We start from the raw sequence: 17,885 nt of genomic DNA, 5'->3' as shown, positions 1-17,885 counted from the left end.
GTTATCTGATCTGGAAGTTTATCTCTCCACGTGTTGCTCTAGTCTAGCATTTAGGGACTGAGGTTACGTGTTGCTGTGTTGTCGAGGGATCGAGGATTGAACCGCCGCCCGTATAGATAGAAGAGCGAGGTAACTAATAAGTTGTGTACCGGGATTTTGGGAACGGCAGCGTGTGTTGTGTTTCCTTACGTTGGAACTGCGAATACTGAGGTCGTGTAGGGCGAATAACCGCATCTCGGGTAGAGAAAACGGTTGAGTGCAGCCCGGGGAATTCTCGACTTGTATGTGGTTCGGTGAGGCACACTGTTTATCGCTGGAAGGTTCCTGGGGAATTTCCCTCCTGCTTAGCCTTTGTGGGCTAGAAGTTACGCCGTGTGAGGCATAGTCTGTATTTGAGAAGATTGTGTAACTTGTATGAGGTGTGAGGTTCACCTGTCACGTGGGCCCAATTGTGCATAACTTGTGTATGAGGTTTAGTGCATTTATTGATTGCATTGTCTAAGGGCCTGATACTATTAGTAGGCGAGGTTATTGGGTTGTGTTGTGATTATAAACCTGTGAATTATCTATTGATTATTGTACTTGAAATAAACCATTTAATTGTGCCTTGGAACCTATGAATCCTCGTGAGGTTATTTGAGGTTTCCTAACTGCTCGTTTATAATTTGAGGTTAATCTAAGTCTAGGTGGTGGTACATCTCCACCAAACGAACCGCCCGCAGGCTTTAGCCGCCGCTCGTTATTAGTCCCCCCCTTGTGTTTGGGTAGCCGCTCACCTGAGCACCAGGGCTCATAAATATATTTTGGGGTGTGATAATTAACCCGGGGGCCGGTGTCCCCGTCGAACAAGACCAGACTGGTTGGCCCCACCCCCCGGTCCCGCCACAAGCGTTGTGGAAGACACTGAGGTTTTTTATATTGAGCTACGGGAAGCAAGGGGTGGTATCCTGGCTGCGCCTTATTATGTCAGTGTTGAAATCATTGACGACGATACAGGTAGAGATAAATTTGCATTCTTTCTGTTCATTCATTCATTATTGGTTTATTCTTTAAAAAACAAATTCCCACGGCGCCCGGAGGTCGATTTACAGGAAAATATACAAAGATTAAAATTAGAAAGAAATCACACTAATACAAATTTAAAACCATTATACACTTTCAGAACAGAAAAAAAAAAAAAAGTTCACAGATTTACAAATAACTTACAGGGTTTACAGAAGGTAATGGTAAAAGACTTCTCTTGAAATATTATTCCATGAAATGGTTTACTTTTTGAACAATTATCAACTCTTGACATCGAGAATTACGGATATATAGTAAACACATGTCATGACACGGCGAACTGTGCGGAAACAGGGGTGGTTTTTCCCGTTATTTTCTCCTGACTCCGATGACCGATTGAGCCTAAATTTTCACAGGTTTGTTATTTTATATGTAACTTGTGATACACAAAGTGTGGGCCTTGGACAACACTGTTTACCGAGAGTGTCCAATGGCTTTAAGGAGAGACAAATATTTACATTGAATAAAACAAATTGCTTTAAAAATTGCGAAACAGTAACCTGGATGAAAACATATTGCAGGCATAGTCCACTGAATTAAGGGATCCCCTCTGGCTTGAAGACAAGGAATTGTGAAAGTTTTAAGGATACTGGACACTGAAAACTAATTGGTAACTGTGAAAGACCAGTCTCCTCACTTGGTGTATCTCAACATATGCATAAAATAACAAACCTGTGAAAATTTGAGCTCAATTGGTCGTCGAAGTTGCAAGATAATAATGAAAGAAGAAATACCCTGGGGTGGATTTCACAAAGAGTTAGGACAACTTAGGACTAGTCCTAGGAGATATACAAATTGCATGGATAGTCCTAAGATAGGACGTGTAAGTGGTCCTTAGTCGAGATAAGACTAGTCCTAACTTTTTGTGAAATCCACCCCTGGTCACACAAACTTGTTTGCATTCAGATGCTTGATTTTGTGACCTCAAATTCTAAATCTGAGGTCTCGAAATCAAATTCGTGGAAAATTACTTCTTTCTCGAAAACTAAGTCATTTCAGAGGGAGCCAATTCTCACACCATTTTATACTATCAACCTCTCCCCATTACTTGTTACCAAGTAAGGTTTTATGCTAATAATTATTTTGACTAACTACCAATAGCGTCCACTGTCTTTAAGATGATAACGGAACCTCCACGCAATCAGGGTCTAATTTCAAAAGTTGCATAACAAAATAACACCAGAAAAAGACTACCAGCCAAATAACCATGTCACAAGTACAATTTGTCCTATACGGTTTTGAAAAGTGTTTCTCTTTTTTCTTACGAGCAACCTATTGATTTGCTACATAAGACTCCAATATTGTTTAACTTAATTTTGTGATATATTGTAGGATCGACAACACTCTTTCAACCCACCATACCCCAATCCACCACACTGGAACCACCGCCGCCGGCATCAAGCTCCGTCATACCTATCGTTATCGGCGCCATTGTGGGCGTGATTGTGATCTTTGGCCTTGTCTTGATCTTCCTCTACTTCTGCTGCAAGAGGCGGGCAGCGAGACCCAAGGACTTGGGTGGAGGAGAGGTTCCGCTGACTACGAGCCAAAAGGTTGGTGTTGCATGTTGTCTGTTTGGACGCATTGGGGGGGGGGGGGGGGGGCAGGGGGGCAGGGGGGACACAAAAGGGGGGCATGGTCACAAAAGTGGACATGGTTGGCTTGTGCGTAAAGTGCTGGCCTCTCACTAAGGTGACCCTGGTTCAATACCCGGCCAGGGCCATTATGTGAATTGAGTTGTGCGTTGGTGCTCTGCTGTCCCACGAGGATTTTCCAGACTATCTGATTTTCCTCACTCGGGAAAAAATCAAACACTTTCGATTTATGGCTGTGCTCCGTGGTCATAGTGGGTTGATGTGGCTGGCTGCCAAAAACGCCCTCCATGCCTGCTTCTCGAACACGTTGTAGCAACGTAATGGATGATTAGCCTCACAAATTATTATTATGTGAAAATGGCCTTTGGACAAAAGCTTTCTTCATGATTGATTTGTCAAACATTGCTACTGTTTTTGTCTAAAATAATGCGATAAACAAGTTTTAAACTTGCCACCTAACCATGCCCCGATTTTATGACTGCTAACCGTAGGACAAAATTTGGCGCTTGCAGGGGCAGGGAATTCTGCGCTTATATCAAGCGTTGCACGGGTTAGCAGGGAATTCTGCGCTTATATCAAGCGTTGCACGGGTTAGCAGGGAATTTTCGCTTTTGCTTGTGCATACTCCCTGTTACTTGGCATTTGGTGCCTTCACAGCTAGAGCAGAAATTCTGTGTCTGCACGAAAGCGGAGAATGTAAATTGTAAGCACAGTATTAAGCAGGATGCAGAGCCATGGAATAAGCCATTTGCGAGTTAGATTTGAATGTTGGTTGGTACAATGACGTGCTTGATCACAAGTTACCACTTGAATTTGAATTCTTCAAGACAGTTACTATGTCACATGATTAGGGGCAAGCTTTTGCTTATAGTTACGTAACACCCATACATGATTCTGAATGGATGTGTATGGCACAATGATACCAGGGTTTGCTCATCTGGAGGCTGCTATACAAAAGCTTGCCCCAAACCACTTGACATAGCAACTGTCTCTCTATAGTCTGAGGAGTTCAAATGTAAACAATACATTATGACTAAGCAATTGTGATGGGCTCTGAGAAAATAAGTCACATGGGGGAAATTAACTTACACATGGCCGAAAAGAGCATACAACAATAAGCTACCCGAGGTTGCCCGGTAGCTAGAGGCAGTTCGAATCCTATGAGGGCAACCTCGGTAGCTAGTTAGTAAGACACTGCTCTAGAATTGCAAGGGTCGTGGGTTCGAATCCCACCCGAGTAACATGCCTGTGATATTTTTTCACAGGACTCGGGAAAGTACTGAGTATACAGTGCTAACACACATCAGTGTATGGGTAAAATCATCTCTTACACACTTGTTTGATGTTTGGTTCAAAAGTTATGACCTTTTGAAAAATAGATTATGTCATAATCTGAAGAAACCCATACTGGAGAAACAGCCCGTTTAATGAAAACATCAACTATTGATGTCTAAGGGATGAACAAAAGGAACATGTTAATTCTCACCTTCATCGATCAAAAACAAAGCTTCTATTTAAGAAAATGTGAAAATATAGACCCTAAAAAAAGCATAAAACCCCATAATAATTTTTTTGTATATATTTTATTTTCACCCTCCAATCACTAACCGCCCTGTACTGGAAGTGGGTTGTGCGACAAGCGACTCATTTTTGTAGAGCCTGTCACAATTGTTATTGTACCAGACATTATTCAAATCTAACTCGCAAATGGCTTATTTGGCCCTGGTCATTCATGCCTACGCTGTTCTGCATGTAATAATAATAATAACATAACATTTATAAGGCGCACAATATCTGGAATGGTACCATTCCAAGGCGCCGGAAGCTAGCAAGCAGACAAATTGAACAGATGAGTCTTGAGGTTGTGTTTGAAAGTAGACAGATCAGGTGTGTCCCTCAGCTCGTCTGGCAAGGAATTCCAGAGACGCGGTGCGCAGCAGGAAAAGGCACGGTCTCCGTAACTTGCCAGACAAGTTTTGGGAACAAAGAGTATGTGGGCCTTGAATGTGAGAAGCAAGATTTTGAATTTTATTCTATGTTTAACAGGAAGCCAGTGGAGATTATATAAAATGGGTGTTATGTACTGTTTTACATTATCCATTGCATCTTCTGAGGCAAGCTGCCATTTTATTTTATTTTCAGTACGGTCGCAATAACTCCTACTTGAATCGGGGGATGTCGACCCCCAAAGAGAAGGGGCCACTAGCCCCAATGTCCAGCGTGGATCCCAAGACCAAAGAGTATCCACGCGATCAGCTGCGGTTTCATGAGGAGATTGGCGCGGGGGCGTTCGCCGTGGTGTACCGGGCCGAAGCAGTGGGCATCCACAGGCCGGGTGTGGTGTCTACTGTTGCTGTCAAGATGCTTAAGAGTGAGTCGGAAGAAAATGTTTGGTTTAAGATAATATATTCATTGTCATTCTTGAATAAGAATTGTAATATTACAACAAATGGATATTGCGCCGTTTTCTGCAAATTTTGAAAGTGATTGAACAATTTTTGGCATGTCATGGCCGAGTGGTCTGAATGCACCAGAGTCATAGTTCTTGATATCCTAGAATGGACTATTCCAAATATCTACGAGGGGGAGTTTTTTTTTTTTTTGAGGGGCTGAACATTATTTTCACTCGCATATTGAGCATAGAAATATCTGAAAGCTTTGGTCCTTTTATTAAATTTATGTAATTTTATATGGAAAGGTTTGCGATAACACCATGTAATGGTTATCTCTAAATAAGAACTGTTGGTTTCAACTCAACGCTTTGATCAGTATGCTCTGATTGTCTTATAATTACATGTATGTATTTTTGTTATTTAGAGACCGCATCTGAGACGGATAAGACTGACTTCATGAAGGAGTTGAACGTCTTCAAGATGCTTGATAGGCATGATAACGTCATGTCTCTACTTGGATGCTGCACAACAGAAGGTATCTTAACTTTGTATTGACCCCTTGTCCTTAAAAGCTGTGCCTGGTGATATGGTTGTAGTTGGTATAAAAAGTACCAAAACCTTGCAGAGGAACTTTGTAAGAAAATTTGCCAATTAGGTCCTGGCACCAAGCCCTTCATGAGTATTTACACAAAGTTAAAAAGAACTTGACCAAATTAGGCAGTATCTCTGAGGGAAAGGAATGAATATATTCATAAAACATCCAAGCATTTGCATTTTTCTGTGACTGTAGGTAAAAGTGAAACAGTCCATGGGGTGGTTAGACTACTTGGCATCATTCAGAAAGCACTAGGACTTGGCATCATTCAGAAAGCAATAGGGAATCATCGAGATAAATGTGGGGAATGAATGTGAGGGTTCATGTATTTTGTAGATCTGGTGCAGAAGGGAACGGCGAGGACCATGTGAAAGACCCCTGAGATCTAAGGCTATGGGCTCGTTAAAGTTACTTTTTATTATTAACACTGTGCAAAGCTTTAAACACCACAAATAGAAGTAAACAATTGTTGTTGTTGTCCACAGAGCCTTTCTACATCATCCTAGACTATATGCCTCATGGTAACATCCAGTCGTACCTCCAGAGGGTACGAACAGGCAAAGAGAGAGACCACCCTGGGTACCTAGATGCCACTCAGCGTATCATTCAACCGGAAGAGGTTCTACTGTATTCATCACAGGTGGCTAGAGGAATGGAATACTTGACGTCTAAAGAGGTTGGTGCTGGGCTCACTTCTCTCTCTCTGCATCAAGAGAATATTCAGAGGGTGTTGTGGCCTAGCAGATAAGAGCACCGAACTCAAGCTCTGGTCTGTTCGGCAGGGTGTGGGTTATGGTCCCGGTCGTGACACTTGTGTCCATGGCAAGAGAATATTCCTTAGTAGCGTAAGTGTGTTGCACAGGCTGTATACTCCCCAGGGATCTGAGATGGTTCAAGGAACGAGTTAAATGGCCCAGTGACCAGGGGCAGCGCTTTGAGACGCCCTTAGGGTGGCGCTGTATAAAAACGGTTCATTATTTCATTTTGTCCCCCTGATTCATGGGCATAAAAAGTAGCTAAATTTTCCTTAATTTTGTGTTTTTTTCTTTGCTGTTTGTTTTCACTGTATGCTGTTGGGATTTTATTTTGGGGAGAATTATCCAGCGGGTAAGCCCCATGCCCCTCCCCCTCTTTTATGTCGCCTCAGTTAAAGAAAACTGGACTAAAGATTGCGGAATTGTTTTTAATTTTGTATATATATTTTTTTCTTTAGTGTATTCATCGAGATCTGGCAACAAGGAATATTTTGCTGGATGCAGATCACGTCTGTAAAGTGTCTGATTTTGGATTGGCGAGGGACATAGCGGGAGACCAGCAGTATGAAATGAAGTCAAAGGTGACCAAAAATTCCTTTGTGTCGTTGGCAACAAAATTGCGTTTGCAAAAATGCAAAAGCGCTGTATCGTCGTTGAAGCACACAAAACCTTAGTGCTTGAGATAAAATGTTTTTGTATCACGCCCATCCTTAAATGCAAAGTACACCTTTGGTTAATGGAGCTGCTTGATTGGTGACCCAAGATTGAAACTTCTTTGTGTCATTGGCTACAAAATTGCGTTTGAAAATGCAAAAGTGTGGGTTCGAATCCCGGTCGTGACACTTGTGTCCCTGAGCAAGACACTTTACTATAATTGCTTCTCTCCACCCATGGGTGGTAAATGGGTACCTGTGAGGGCAGAGATGGTTCATGTGATTGATTTAGCCGAGTAGCGCATATTAATGTTGCACAAGGCTGTATACTCCCCACAAGGGAGCTGAGATGGTTTAAGGAGTGATTTAAGGCCCAGTGACCAGGGGTAATAATGTGAAGCTCTTTGGGACGCCCTCCGGGTGTGAAAAGCGCAATATAAAAACGGGTTATTATTATTATTATTATTAAAAGCGTTGTTTCGTCGTTCGTCGTTGAAGCACACAAAACCGTTAGTGCTTGAGATTCAATGTTTTTGTATCACATCATCAAGTCGAGCGCCATAGTAGCTTGAGCCTGCCCAGTGATTTTTGTTCAGAACCAGCAGGAGCATAGTTCCTCAGCGTTGGCCAAGCCAGTGTCTCGTTTGTATCACCACTACCCTTAAAAGCAAAGTACACCTTGGGTTTTTTTAACTGCTCTATTGGTCATTGGTGTTCCAAAATTTAACATCCTTTGTGTCGTTGCAAAAAAAAATGCTGTATTGCCGTTGAAACACACAAAAACTTGCTTGAGATGCAATTTTGTATCGCCTCTTTTCAATAGTGTCCAGTGCCATTTAAAACCTACACCATGTGAACATGTACTTGTAGGTCAGCCCTTGTTGCTTTATCAAATGTTCATACATTTTCCCAAGGACCAAATGTCATGTCTGAAAAGGTTAAGGGAGAAAAAACGTTTTATTTTATTGGCTAATGTTGAGTCTATAACTTTTGTATTTCCTTCTTCTTTGCAGGGCAGAGTACCAGTGAGATGGCTGGCTCCGGAGTGTTTGTTCCACAACACATACACCTCCCAGAGTGACGTGTGGTCGTTCGGGATTCTGATGTGGGAGCTGGTGACACAAGGTATGCAAATATGGATGAAGAACATTAAGGACCTCCCCTAACCCCTAACCCCCACCCACCCCCCCCCCCCAAAAAAAAAAAAAAAAGGGCCAAGAAAAAAATAACTGTTGCATAAATTTGTGTGCTTTAAGATGCGTCAAAACACAAAAAGACTTCAGGCCTAAAGCCTTGTAATATTTATTCTATCAACAGCTCTCCATTGATTGTTACCAAGTAAGTTTTGTCTGTATAAAGGCTGTTGTCTACAAGCCACGGCTTATCTAACAGCCTCATGCTCTCGCTCCTGTCTTGTACATAGTTAATTCCTAGTTATTAATATATTTTTTGCTTTTAGATTATATTGTTTTTTGTATAATTTAATGCACTTTAGATTTGTTAAATTTCTATGTACTGTTTAATTCTTACAATTGTGTTGTTTTTAGTCAACAAGAGTATGGAATAAACGTTTTATTGAGTTGAAAAGTTTTAGTGCTAACAAGTATTTTGAGTAATTACCAATAGTGTCAAGTGCCTTTAAGAAGCTCTAATAAGTTGTAAATATTATATTTGATTTCCTCTAGGTTCACACCCCTATCCTGGGATGTCATCCCAGCAGGTCATGAAGCAGGTTCAGCATGGATACCGGCTACCGAAGCCAGACTGCTGCAGCCAGGAAATGTAAGTAGAACTTGCCTCTAGGCTCCGGAATATTAGGATATCATGGCCGAGTGGTTTAGAGCATCAATATCAATTTCAAGTCGTGACACTTGTGTCCTTAAGCAATACACTTAACCATTGCTTCGTCCTTCGGATGGGACGTAAAGCCGTTGGTCCCATGTTTTGTGTAACGCATGTAAAAGAACCCAGTGCACTTAACTAAAAGAGAAGGGGTGCGCCCCGGTGTTTCTGGCTGAATCGACATCATATTGCGCCACAGCACCTTGTAAGCCATGGTGCTAAGGATTAGGGCCCAATTTCATAGAGCTGCTTAAGCAAAACAATTTGCTTAAGCAAAAAATTCATTGCTTAGTAAAATCAGATTACCGGCCAAGACTCCACTCAATTGTAATGCTAAGTAAACAACAGCTTAATACTAGTCATAAGGAATGTTTATGGCAGGAAATTTTGGCCAGTTACATGTGTAAAATAAGCATGCTATTTTCGTGCTTAAGCAAATTTTTTGCTTAAGCAGCTCTATGAAATTGGCCCCTGGTCTCATAATTCAAACTTCGGCCCACTCTCCTTGCAGTAATTTTACCTGGCGCGTTGTATGCTTTGGCAAAAGGCGCGTTAAAAATACAGTTTTTATTATTATTATTACATCATGGTGTGGGTTTAAATCCTGTCACTACTAAGTTAAGACATCTTTCTTTAGAAGACCAAATCTTGTCAGAATTTGAGACTGTGTGGTTGTGGGTAGTGGTATCTTTCCTCGCCTTCCACCTCTAGGAACCGGGTTCATATCATGCAGGGATTACAACATTGATTTGGGTTTATAGTCCCTGCCTGACTTTTGGGGTTTTATCTTTGCTTTTCCCTCCACATCTAAACCTTCCTTCATTTTCTTCTCTCCATTGGGTTCTTCAGGTAGTATAGTGATAAAAGTTTGCCTTTCTGAGTTTTTGGCTTCATAACTAGAGCAAAATTAAATGAAAGGAAAATGAAATACTGTTATAGGAGTTGTTTCTTTAACAATTGGCTTTCTTTTTCAGCTACGACATAATGTACAGTTGTTGGAAAGAGGACCCCGAAGAACGGCCAACATTCCAGGATTTGCGCAAGAGCATCGAGGACATGCTGAGCAACGCACAGGTGAGTGTCAAGAGGGCATGAAAAATGGGGTGTCAGGGCGGAGCAGGAAAGAGCACTGAACTCAAGCTCTGGTGTTTCTGTTCAGCAGAGTGTGGGTTTGAGTCCAAGTCGTGACACTTGTGTCCTTAAAGGAACACGTTGCCTTGGATCGGTTGAGTTGGTCTTTGAAAAGGGTTTGTAACCGTTTGTTACAAAATGCATATTGGTAGAAAGATGTTGTAAAAGTAGAATATAATGTTCCTTTTACCTCGTCGACTAAAATGGTCGGCCATTTATGGGAGTGCAAATTTTGACTCGCATAAATGGCCGACCGTGTTAGTTCGCAAAGTAAAAGGAAAACCATGCAATTTCGAGGCAAATTTGTGTGGATCATTGTATTCTGATCTTTCCAACCATATGCATTTTATAAAAAACGGTTACAAACGCTTTTTATAGACCAACTCGTCCGATCCAATGCACTGTGTTTCTTTAAAAAAGACACTTAACTTTAATTGCTTCTTTCCACCAGGAGTATAAATGGGTACCTGCAAGGGTAGAGGCTGAAAATAGGTAAGGAAAAGCCACTGGAGTGCCACACCAGCTCAGTGTGGAGAGAAGCAATTACAGTACAATAGTCATAATAATAATAATAATAATAACAACTGCATTTTTATATCACCTAACACCTCCACAAGAAAGTCTCTATGCGCTCAGAGGAACAAAAGAATAATTATGTGTATGATGATTTGAATAGATATGTTTTGAGAAGAGTCTTGAAACTTGAGATCGTGGTGGCTTGTTTGATGTGTAGAGGGAGATTGTTCCATAAGTGAGATGCAGCAAACTGATAACTACGTTGACCATATGCTTTGGTGGCAACATTTAGGTACCCTGTAAACCATGGTAGCCATTACTTACCATCGTCTACAGGGAACCAGACATGTTATAATATTTTTTTTTTTCCATAAAGGGATATCTCTTGATGGACTGCTTCCAAGAGGGCGACTACGTTTACATGACTCCGGGTCAAGAATCTGATGATGAAGATGGACTGAATGAAAAACCTGTAACGGCAGGGAAAACTAATGGCAAGGACAAACTCACCAAGTAACATTGGAAACATATCAGCCAACCAAAGAGTAACACTGGAAAGTATCAAACCTAGTTACAATGGAAGTGTATTAGAAAATAACCGATTACAGCCTGGTTCATATTTCCTGGGAATTTGAAAGCGATAAGAATTTTGACATCGCTGTGTTGCAAGAGTTGTGCACAAGTCAACTGATGCAAATTATTTTATTGCGAGTTTGTGACGTCAAAGTTCGTATCGCAATCACATTTGCAGTACAAAGAAAAGCTCATCGAGTAACATCGGAAATACGAAGAAAACTTACCAAGTAATATTAGAGACGTATTGTAAAACCACTGAGTACAAAGAAAAACTCACCAAGTAATATTGGAAACGTACTGTAAAACCACTGAGTATGAAGAAAAACTCACCAAGTAATATTGGAAACGTATTGGCGTGTCTGTTTTTTTTTCCTGGTTCGAGGACGAACGTGGGGTAATTGTGTGCCCACGTTCGTCCTGGAAAAAAATATAATACGCAACATCGGGGGTCGACCCAGGGAAGCTAAAGGAACGCACCCATTGTAAAACCACTAGAGTATGAAGAAAAACTCACCGAGTAGTATTAGAAACGTATTTTAAAACCCCTGAGTACATAGAAAAACTCACCGAGTAATTATGGAAACGCATTGTAAAACCTCTGAGCACAAAGAAAAACTCACCGAGTAGTATTGGAAACGCATTGTAAAACCACTGAGTACAAAGAAAAACTCACCAAGTAATATTGGAAACGTACTGTAAAACCACTGAGTATGAAGAAAAACTCACCAAGTAATATTGGAAACGTATTGGCGTGTCTGTTTTTTTTTCCTGGTTCGAGGACGAACGTGGGGTAATTGTGTGCCCACGTTCGTCCTGGAAAAAAATATAATACGCAACATCGGGGGTCGACCCAGGGAAGCTAAAGGAACGCACCCATTGTAAAACCACTAGAGTATGAAGAAAAACTCACCGAGTAGTATTAGAAACGTATTTTAAAACCCCTGAGTACATAGAAAAACTCACCGAGTAATTATGGAAACGCATTGTAAAACCTCTGAGCACAAAGAAAAACTCACCGAGTAGTATTGGAAACGCATTGTAAAACCACTGAGTATAAAGAAAAACTCACCGAGTAGTATTGGAAATGCATTGTAAAACCACTGAGTACAAAGAAAAACTCACCGAGTAGTATTGGAAACGCATTGTAAAACCACTGAGTATAAAGAAAAACTCACCGAGTAGTATTATTAGAAACGCATTGTAAAACCACTGAGTACAAAGAAAAACTCACCGAGTAATATTGGAAACGTATTGTAAAACCACTGAGTACAAAGAAAAACTCACCGAGTAATATTGGAAACGTATTGTAAACCACTGAGTACAAAGAAAAACTCACTGAGTAATATTGGAAACGTATTGTAAAACCACTGAGTAACACTAGAAGTAACAAACCCACACAGTTACACTTCCATCCAAATACAGGGGAAGTGTATTAGAAAATTACAGAGTAAAATTGCTGCAAAACAACTGAATAATTCTGGAAGGGTACCCAAAAAACCACTGAGACTGAAAGTTTGTTGCAATTTTTTATCGATCATATATTTTTTTTACTTGTTGATATTAATGTAGAGTCAGTTTGAAGTTTTTACTTTTTTTACATTTGTCAAGTTTTTAACTTTATAATTGAAGCTATTGAGGTTTTATTTTGTGCAAATACTGTTCCAGTTGTCAATTTCACCAAACTCATCCTAACTTAAGATTAATCCTAGGACTTATGAAGAGTTAAGTTCTGTATCCTTATACGCTAGGACACATTGAACATAGGATAAATTCTAGCATTTCGTGAAATCAACTGCAGGTTTTACCATGAAGTTAATAACTTTCCATAGAACTTATAATGTTTTGTATTTTTGGACAGTTTCTTTGTTTGTGACGCTTCTTGCTCAAACCAGCGCTTGACGGTTCAAAGATTTACAGGCACTGGACACTATTGGTAATTACTCTAAAGTATGTAAATTAGCACAAAAACTTACTTGATATTGCGAGCAACAGAGAGCTGTTGATAGTATAAATCATTGTAAGAAACAACTCTCTCTGAAGAAACATAGTTTTTGAGAAAGATAATTTTGCTATAGAATATTTGAATCTGAGAAAGACTTCAGACCCGAAGCCTTTCTCAGGCATCTGAAAGCACACACAATTTTGTGAAACAAGGTTGTTTTTTCTTTCATTATTTTCTTGCAGTTTCGCTGACAAATTGAGCCCTAATTTACACGGATTTGTCATTTTCATACTCCAAGTGTGAATGTAGGTTTTTGAAAAATGTCAAATGTGTCCAGCCGTCGAGTCCGAACCTTGCACTGTAGCATGCAAACCTTAAGATTAATCCTAAGTTACTCGTCCTAACTCGAGATAGGATAAGTCCTAGCGTTTCATGAAATCGGCTGCATCGCCTTTTAGCAGGGAGGGCCAGAGCTCAAGTTTGGGGGAAAAATGCAAGTAAGACAAATAGTAACGGGAATTACTTATTAGGTACTACAATGTAAATTGATAATTTTGTTAATATGTTTTATATCGGTTTTTCGCTTTGTATATTTTTTAAATATATTTTAACATTTCATTATATAATAGATAACAGGCTTCTGCTTATTTGTTCTTCCTCTGTTTTTCTGTATATTTTAGAAGTTTTTTTTTATGTAATGTTATAAATAAACTTCTCATTTAATTTTTCATTTGATAAAAACTCTGAACTTACCCCTTATCTTTTTTTTTTCAGCTTTAGGCCAAAATTTAATAAAAATACTGGACTTACCCCTTGTTGTTTTTCAGTTTAAGGCCAAAATCCGATAAAAATACTGGACTTACCCCTTGTCGTTTTTTCAGTTTAAGGCCAAAATTCGATAAAAATACTGGACTTACCCCTTGACATTTTATCAGTTTAAGGCCAAAATTCGATAAAAATACTGGACTTACCCCTTGTCGTTTTTTAAGTTTATTGCCAAAATTTGATAAAAATACTGGACTTACCCCTTGTCGTTTTTTAAGTTTATGGCCAAAATCCGATAAAAAAACTGGACTTACCCCTTATCGTTTTTTTTTTTCAGCTTTAGGCCGAAATTCGATAAAAATACTGGACTTACCCCTTGTCGTTTTTTAAGTTTATTGCCAAAATTTGATAAAAATACTGGACTTACCCCTTGTCGTTTTTTCAGCTTTAGGCCAAAATTTGATAAAAATACTGGACTTACCCCTTGTCGTTTTTTAAGTTTATTGCAAAAATTTGATAAATATACTGGACTTACCCCTTGTCGTTTTTTAAGTTTATTGCCAAAATTCAATAAAAATACTGGACTTACCCCTTGTCGTTTTTTCAGTTTATTGCCAAAATTCGATAAAAATACTGGACTTACCCCTTGTCGTTTTTTCAGTTTAAGGCCAAAATTAGATAAAAAAACTGGACTTACCCCTTATCGTTTTTTTTTTCATTTTTAGGCCGAAATTCGATAAAAATACTGGACTTACCCCTTGTCTTTTTTTCAGTTTATTGCCAAAATTCGATAAAAAAACTGGACTTACCCCTTATTGGTTTTTTTTTCAGCTTTAGGCCAAAATTTGATAAAAATACTGGACTTACCCTTTGTCCTTTTTTCAGTTTAAGGCCAAAATTCGATAAAAATACTGGACTTACCCCTTGTCGTTTTTTCAGTTTAAGGCCAAAATTTGATAAAAATACTGGACTTGCCCCTTGTGGTTTTTTCAGTTTAAGGCAAAAATTTGATAAAAATACTGGACTTGCCCCTTGTCGTTTTTTCAGTTTGCGGCCAAAATTTGATAAAAATACTGGACTTACCCCTTGACATTTTATCAGTTTATTGCCAAAATTTGATAAAAATACTGGACTTACCCCTTGTCGTTTTTCAGTTTAAGGCCAAAATCCGATAAAAATACTGGACTTACCCCTTGTCGTTTTTTCAGTTTAAGGCCAAAATTCGATAAAAATACTGGACTTACCCCTTGTCATTTTTTCAGTTTATTGCCAAAATCCGATAAAAATACTGGACTTACCCCTTGTCGTTTTTTCAGTTAAAGGCCAAAATTCGATAAAAATACTGGACTAACCCCTTGTCGTTTTTTCAGTTTATGGCCAAAATTCGATAAAAATACTGGACTTACCCCTTGACATTTTATCAGTTTATTGCCAAAATTTGATAAAAATACTGGACTTACCCCTTGTCGTTTTTCAGTTTAAGGCCAAAATCCGATAAAAATACTGGACTTACCCCTTGTCGTTTTTTCAGTTTAAGGCCAAAATTCGATAAAAATACTGGACTTACCCCTTGTCATTTTTTCAGTTTATTGCCAAAATCCGATAAAAATACTGGACTTACCCCTTGTCGTTTTTTCAGTTTAAGGCCAAAATTCGATAAAAATACTGGACTAACCCCTTGTCGTTTTTTCAGTTTATGGCCAAAATTCGATAAAAATACTGGACTTACCCCTTGTCGTTTTTTCAGTTTATGGCCAAAATTCGATAAAAATACTGGACTTACCCCTTGTCGTTTTTTCAGTTTATGGCCAAAATTCAATAAAAATACTGGACTTACCCCTTGTCGTTTTTTCAGTTTATTGCCAAAATTCGATAAAAATACTGGACTTACCCCTTGTCGTTTTTTCAGTTTATGGCCAAAATTCGATAAAAATACTGGACTTACCCCTTGTCGTTTTTTCAGTTTATGGCCAAAATTCGATAAAAATACTGGACTTACCCCTTGTCGTTTTTTCAGTTTAAGGCCAAAATTTGATAAAAATACTGGACTTACCCCTTGTTGTTTTTTAAGTTTAAAGCCAAAATTCAATAAAAATACTGGACTTACCCCTTGTGGGTTTTTTTTCAGTTGAAGGCCAAAATTTAATAAAAATACTGGACTTGCCCCGTGTCGTGTTTTCAGTTTAAGGCCAAAATGTGATAAAAATACTGGATTTTACCCCTTGTCGTTTTTTCAGTTAAAGACCAAATATCGATTAGGGCACCATTTGATGAAAGTGCCATAATTTTTTCCCCAAAATTTGATTCAAATGCAAATTTGGGTTTAAATTAAAGAAAAAACACAAGGGTAAGTCTAGCATTTAAAAATTTTTTGGTTAGGAACACAATCATTAAGTCAAACTCTAGAACAGTGCAAGCAATAATATTATACTGCCGCCGATTTCACAAAACTCTTCCTAACTTAGGATTAATCTTAAGACATAGGACGAGTCCCAGCCCTGCACTGTAGCATGTAAACCTTAAGGTTAATCCTAAGTTAGGACGAGTTACTCGTCCTAACTCGAGATAGGATTAATCTTAGTGAGCTACTCATCCTAACTCGAGATAGGATTAATCTTAGCGTTTTGTGAAATCGACGGCTGGCCTTTAAAAACCATGTGTTTACTTCACAGAGGCAACGAATGTACTTGCCTCTGGGTTTTTCTTTGGTGCCCTTGAATTGCTGTTGGAATTTACAATTTCCTTTATTAAGGAGAAAATGCCTTGGTGCCCTTACCCTTTCAAAAACGAAGCATAGAGGCCTTGGGAGTAAAGCTTGGCTGAGAGGCCGTCGTGGCCTCGCGGAACTAACTTACTCGACATCCTACGGAAACATCTGAATGCTCGTCGGTTGTTCCGTAACCCAAAGTGACATCCTACGGCTTCCTGACGTAGACAGTGATCGTTGGTCCTGGAGAACTCTGTATTAGTAGAGACTAATAGGATATTTATTCAGCGTTGACTCGCTAACACTGTTACTGTGTACAGTTTACAGAGCTTGGCTTGTGACCCGTAGTTGAACTTTGAGTGCCCAGAGAAGAAGGTTATACAGCCCTCCGACCACAATTATGAACTTTGAAAACAACTAATAAAAACGAAAATTCACACAAGCAATTTGATGTGGAAAAAGGATTTAATTTTAATCATTTTTTTATACATGTATCAATTTACAATTAATAAACCAGGTGGAATAGTAAAATACGACTGGATATATTGTACCTAGGGTCCTTGCTAGAATTTCTCAACTGTAATTGTACTCGTACTGAAGCTGCGTTATGAAGGGGAACTGACTATAATTTGAATTTTTGGGGTCTCTGATGTGAAGCTACACCATGGCCCAATGTCAAAGAGCTGCTCAGCGGCCAATTTTGTGCTTACTGTACGATTTACATTTCATAGTGCTGCTTACCGGATGCACACGAAAAGGCTAACCTTCCGGTGCTTACTAAAAGAAAAAAATAATGGCGTAACAATACAAATACATGATGAACGCTTTAGACGACCGCCTAATTTTCCTGCTAACCTGTGAAATTCAATCACACCTTCAACACCTTAGCAAATTGTTCTGGTACAGTAAGCACGAAAATTTGCTTACCGTTGAGCAGCGCTAAGGGGCCAATTTAATAAAACAGGTAAGCATGAAAATTTGCTTGAGCATGAAACTTCTTCTTGTTAAAAGTAGCATTACCAACCAAATTTCCACGTGATTTTCAGGATAAGCAAACAACAGCTGAATACCAGTAACAAGAAATATGCAACAAATGGAAATTTGGTTGGTAATCCTGTTTTTATCAAGAAAGAAATTTCACGCAAAGCAAATTTGTGTGCTTAGCAGCTCTATGAATTTGGGCACAGGTCTATAGTACGACAGAGAACTATCTACAGAAATAAATTATCTTCAAGGGACTCACTAGGAAACATAAATATTCATAACATAAACATGATAAACACCTTAGTGTAAAAACCCTATAAAGGTATGATAAATGATTGGTAAAAGATACAGGAATAGTTGAGTAGTAAT

At 39.2% G+C, this 17,885-nt stretch overlaps 1 protein-coding gene across 1 annotated transcript in view; it reads left to right on the top strand.

The window, feature by feature from the left end:
• The window catches only part of LOC117301498, a 39,080-nt gene extending 26,782 nt beyond the window's left edge, over positions 1–12,298 (top strand). The window contains exons 13-22 of the mRNA XM_033785519.1: positions 893–996; positions 2,395–2,615; positions 4,800–5,028; positions 5,475–5,585; positions 6,131–6,321; positions 6,859–6,981; positions 8,067–8,178; positions 8,739–8,835; positions 9,870–9,969; positions 10,919–12,298. Coding sequence (XP_033641410.1) covers positions 893–996; positions 2,395–2,615; positions 4,800–5,028; positions 5,475–5,585; positions 6,131–6,321; positions 6,859–6,981; positions 8,067–8,178; positions 8,739–8,835; positions 9,870–9,969; positions 10,919–11,059 — 1,429 coding nt within the window. The 3' untranslated portion in view covers positions 11,060–12,298. The remainder of the gene's footprint in view (positions 1–892; positions 997–2,394; positions 2,616–4,799; positions 5,029–5,474; positions 5,586–6,130; positions 6,322–6,858; positions 6,982–8,066; positions 8,179–8,738; positions 8,836–9,869; positions 9,970–10,918) is intronic.
• The last annotated feature ends 5,587 nt before the right edge of the window (positions 12,299–17,885 follow it).

The sequence above is a fragment of the Asterias rubens genome, chromosome 17, assembly GCF_902459465.1.
Source record: "Asterias rubens chromosome 17, eAstRub1.3, whole genome shotgun sequence".
NCBI lineage: Eukaryota > Metazoa > Echinodermata > Asteroidea > Forcipulatida > Asteriidae > Asterias > Asterias rubens.
This window is presented reverse-complemented; position numbering and strand designations above follow the sequence as displayed.